This window comes from Sparus aurata, chromosome 21, assembly GCF_900880675.1.
Source record: "Sparus aurata chromosome 21, fSpaAur1.1, whole genome shotgun sequence".
In the NCBI taxonomy this organism is placed as follows: Eukaryota; Metazoa; Chordata; class Actinopteri; order Spariformes; family Sparidae; genus Sparus; species Sparus aurata.
Genome location: NC_044207.1, coordinates 31,656,201 through 31,660,985, shown reverse-complemented (window position 1 = coordinate 31,660,985; position 4,785 = coordinate 31,656,201). Strand labels below are relative to the sequence as shown.

Genomic DNA, 4,785 nt, shown 5'->3' with positions numbered 1-4,785 from the left:
CCTCTGATGAAAACACTTCAGCTCTGCTGGCAGCAATATCATCTTCCAAGGTGTTACCTAGTGAAGGAAACAACACGTTATATTTAGAGTTCAGTTCAATCAGAAATCCATCATTTGAATCATACACTGAGAAAATCATCCATACCTACGAAAGTTGAAAATAACAAAACTGCAGTGAGTTTTTCCATGTTGACAGAGGTGAAATGCTGTAATTGAATGTTCAGTGTGAATATGTGTATTGAGTTGTGTTTAGTCTGATGTTCACAGCTGAAATCAAACAGTTCTGTCATGAAGCTCCTCTGCAGTCAGTAGGAAGAGATTCATATGTCAGGCTGTCTTCATTTGTGAAGCTCGTTATCACAACTGTGTTTCATGAGTGAAAACACTCCAGACTGTATCATCACATCCTGCTGCAGTTTAACAGTGTGTGAGTCCCTCTAGTGGATGTTGTGGAGTATTGTGTTGTCTTTGCTCCAAAGGTTTTTGTACAGAGTTTTGGTGTTTCCTGTCACTGTGGGCCTCACAGCACAGTAGTACACAGCAGAGTCTGTCACTGCAGCAGAGATGATGGTCAGATCCACACGTTTGTCTGCTTTGTTGATGTCAGCTGAGAACTCAGAGTCAGTTGGATGAATGAGTCCTTCCTCTGTGATGTAGAGCAGGAACTCTGGTCTGGATCTCTGGTATTGTCTGTACCACTGGATATTGCTGATAGCACCCTCATATTTACAGGTCAGGTTGATGTTTCTTCCCTCTTCAACACGTTCTTCACTTCTTTCTGGCTTTATGCTGTTCATGGAACCCAGCGCTGCAAAATGAGTGTTATTCATGTTAGTCGTCTGTAACATTCTGACATCAAGAGACTCAGCAGACCTTCTTTAATAAACCAAATGTTCTTTTCTATCGTGGATATTGTTACTGTCCACAGATACAGCTGTAGGTATTAAAAGAGACCAAATATGTGGTTCAGACAGCAGGTTAATGAGACTTTGATCTCTGTTCCAACACTTACCTATAAAGTGAGAGAAAAGTATAAAGAGGTAGAGCGACATGTCTTTAGAGTTGTTCAAGTCAAACAGACAGCAGATGTCAGCTCTTCTCCTCAACATCAAGCTGATTGTGCTTTTAGTTCCTCAAACACTTATGCTCCAGAGACAGAAATCATCTCATTGGTTCAGTTGAAGGTCAGTGGGTGGAGCCAAAGAAAAACCTTTTTAGAGAATATCTGCCTCCAAAAGTTCAGTTGAACCAGTGAGGTGATTTGTGAATCCAGCTGTTCAGAGAAATGACTCTTGACTGAATGTCCAGTTTCAGTCCTTCACAGCTCTGTGAGACCGAGGCAGGTGACAGGAGAAGGAAGCTTTGATCACCTCAACATTTAGTCTTTACTCAGGAAACATGGAGGCTGTTTCATAGATCCTTTAAACACAGTGAAGAAATACTACTATTAATATGTGATTTTAGTAATGATTAGAAGCAGGGTGCGAACTACAGGGGAACCAGGGGGGTCTCAGCCCTCCTTAATGAGATATGAGCTCTCCTGAAAACATGATTTGTAATATTTGTGGGGGGTTCTAAAATATAGGCAAAATTATGTTTTTTCCAATGCATTTCTTATTTATTCTTTCTTTAAATTTTTGTATTGTCATAATCATGGATCATGTGTAAAATTAGGCTACTTTTAATGTATGATTTGAGTATCACCTTTGAAGCATGGGGGCGCTATGTCTTGAACGGCACTTGAAATCAGACATCGGAAATGAATAAAAAGAGACTGCGGTCTGATGCATTTGCGTTGGAGCCGCTGAATATCGGTGCTGAATCGTATTTACTGTCATGTTGTGCAGTCATCATGTCTAAAAGAAAACGGGAAAAGCGAAATTTCCCTCACTTACCACATTTAAATCCCGCCTAAAAACCTACCTCTTCTCACAAGCCTACGATCTCCCCTACCCATAACCACCTTCATTCCTGCCCTCTCCCCCCTGACAGTGCTGGGTTCCTGTATCATGGTAATGGGGTGACCATGATACAGGATGAGCTGACAGAGGCTGGAGATGGGGTTAAAGACAGCTCAGAGGTCACTAAGGATGGTTACTCCACCTGCCTCGCTCTCCTGGCTAACTGGACCAGCCAGCAGTGGAGAAATTTACCTTGCATACCTCATTATATATGTGCGGAGTGATGTGAGTTGGAAAGGTGACGTGGACAATTTATTTTTAGACTTACAGAACTGACCCAAGGCATAGATGTGGAATCCATTTTCCCCAGCTTGAGACAGAGTTTGCACTAAGTGGTAAGGGCTGATCTGTATAAACTGTATTATTACTTGTTGGCACTGTGTTGTATATGATGTTGCTGAGGATCAGATCTGTGGTTGGCAGCATGTAACTCCCGCCAATGTAATAATGACCGCAAAGGTAATAAGCCACAAAGGTAATAAAAATCTGCAGCATTTGATGTAATAAACCCATAAATGTCATACATTCTCCACAAATGTAACAGCTCCTGCGTACTACAAACACAACATACGATTTTCCACAAATGTAGTAACTATTACATTAGAATTGGCAGGTAGTGATGTGTCAGGGCTTTTTTTATTCAGCACCACGGACAGCGGTGAGAGAGATGATCCTCATTAAGTAAGGGATAATGCCCAACAAGGTGTCCATAATTAGTAATTAATGGACGATGCGGAGGCCTAAGAACCATTTATGGACACCTTGAAGGACATTATCCCGCTTATACCATGGTCACTTGCCAAAGAAAAGACCTTTAAGACCATTAATTTATATTTTCATGGATTTTACAATCAAAATATAAAGTTTCTACAAGCCATAACTATGCTTCCCTGGTAACGCCTGAGGGTTTGACTAATACCTGGAACAATCATTACTGTCCCGTAAGGTTCTTATGCAACGAAAACATTCGGCACTCCTCCAGTAAATAGGACGGATCATAGATATGACTTGGCAACGGGAAATATTCTAGTCCGCTCATCGATGAGCCAGAAAGCTAACGTTATGCTAGCAAGATTCAAAGTCAATAACATTGTGTACGGTTGACAAACAGTAAACATACTTTGACAGTATGTTTAACAACAAGACTAGCTAGCTAACCAGTCATGTCATTGTCCCCAAATCAATAGCAAGATTTTTATGAACAAATGACCGGCTGTGTTTAACGTTACTGTGGCCGCAGCCTGAAGTAGAGAGCTGAATAGTGAACGGGATGTGAGATTATTCATGTATCAGTAAGTTTAGAGGGGAAGTGAACTTTCTGCAGCTTGTGTGTTACAGTCGCCACCCTGTGGTGTTCAGAGGATAAGACACTGAAGGACTGACGGACATAATTTACAGCGGTGAACAGACCATTTGACTGGAACTACGTAGAAGGTGTCCATATATCAGGGGTTAATGGACACCCTGCAGCCAGTCAGAATTGAGTATTCCCCCAGACCATGGTATACCAAAGGAGTATTTTGGTTATGCAAAGAAATAAATCTGTTTAACACTAGATTGGCCAGAATTCCAACACTACTAAAACGGCCGTAAACGGTCATTTTGACTGCTAGACTTTAAACTCTGTAATCTCTCATTTAAATACCCAATTGAGTGATGAATGCATTCATTCTGTCATGAACTAACACCAAAATGTACATCTTAACAAGTTTAATTAAACATTTATTAATTTTCATATCATTACACATAGTAAACCGTAATTACTGCATTTACACATTTTGATAGAAAAACTCAGAGCACGAAAATTAACACGTCCAATGTTTTATTCTATTTGCAGCTCTTTCTGACCAGCACTGTTGATGCGTGCTATAGTATTTCAGAGGTTATTTTGAGCATGTTAGTGCGGACTTGATTCCTTGTAGCCAGACTGGCATGTTTTAGTTTGGATTTAGATTTGATTAAGATTTGATGCGTTTGTGGAGGTTGGACGTGATATGTGCTCATATTTGATGACATAAGGCAAGTAGATGAACAGGCTTGTAATAAGGGATGTGTCTTGAGTAAGTCCTCGCTCTGAGGCACGCACAAGTTCTTCTGGACCAAACTGTCATATAGTGCCGTGATCTCACACATACGACTCATCAGTTCCACTCTTTTGTGCTTGGGAGATTGTGAGTCCAAAGATTATAGATGTCATAGTAACAGTAACAGTTTAACAGTGTGTGACTCCCTCTAGTGGATGTTGTGGAGTATTGTGTTGTCTTTGCTCCAAAGGTTTTTGTACAGAGTTTTGGTGTTTCCTGTTACTGTGGGCTTCACAGCACAGTAGTACACAGCAGAGTCTGTCACTGCAGCAGAGGAGATCTGCAGATGCATTTTGGTTTTATCATCACTCACTTCAGCAGACAGTCTATTGTTTTTCTCATTTTGTGTTCCAAAGTGAGAGATGAGGAACTCTGGTGGTTTTCCTGGATATTGTCGATACCAGAAGACATAGTCAGCACCACCTTGTTTGGAGTATGTGTAGGACAGAGTAACAGTGCTGTCTTCTAAACTGGACTCTTCATTCTGTACTGGACTGAGTTCTTCACAGCTGACACCTAAAGGAAGAGAAATCTGTTTTATATTATGTTGCAGAACAATCACATTCATCATATTGCTCAAACTTTGTCATTCTGCATAATGTAACATACCTGTTATAATAGTGAGAAACATCAGAGACAGCCCATAATAGTTCAGTGACAGCATGTTGAATAAAGGTAATGTTTCTGGTTTGTGTATTGAACTCTGCTGAATATGGAAGTTCTTCTCTTCTATAGTTCAG

The 4,785-nt window shown here is 40.6% G+C and overlaps 1 gene segment (V, D, J or C); it reads right to left on the bottom strand.

Annotated features, from left to right (window-relative positions):
* Window positions 1–521: 521 nt before the first annotated feature.
* Window positions 522–1,112, bottom strand: LOC115573332 (T cell receptor alpha variable 12-3-like; the record flags this gene model as incomplete). The annotated part of the segment is given in 2 exon segments: window positions 522–808; window positions 1,013–1,112. Coding segments are annotated over 2 exon segments (384 nt in total), but the record flags the coding sequence as incomplete, so codon positions are not given.
* Between the last annotated feature and the right edge of the window lie 3,673 nt (window positions 1,113–4,785).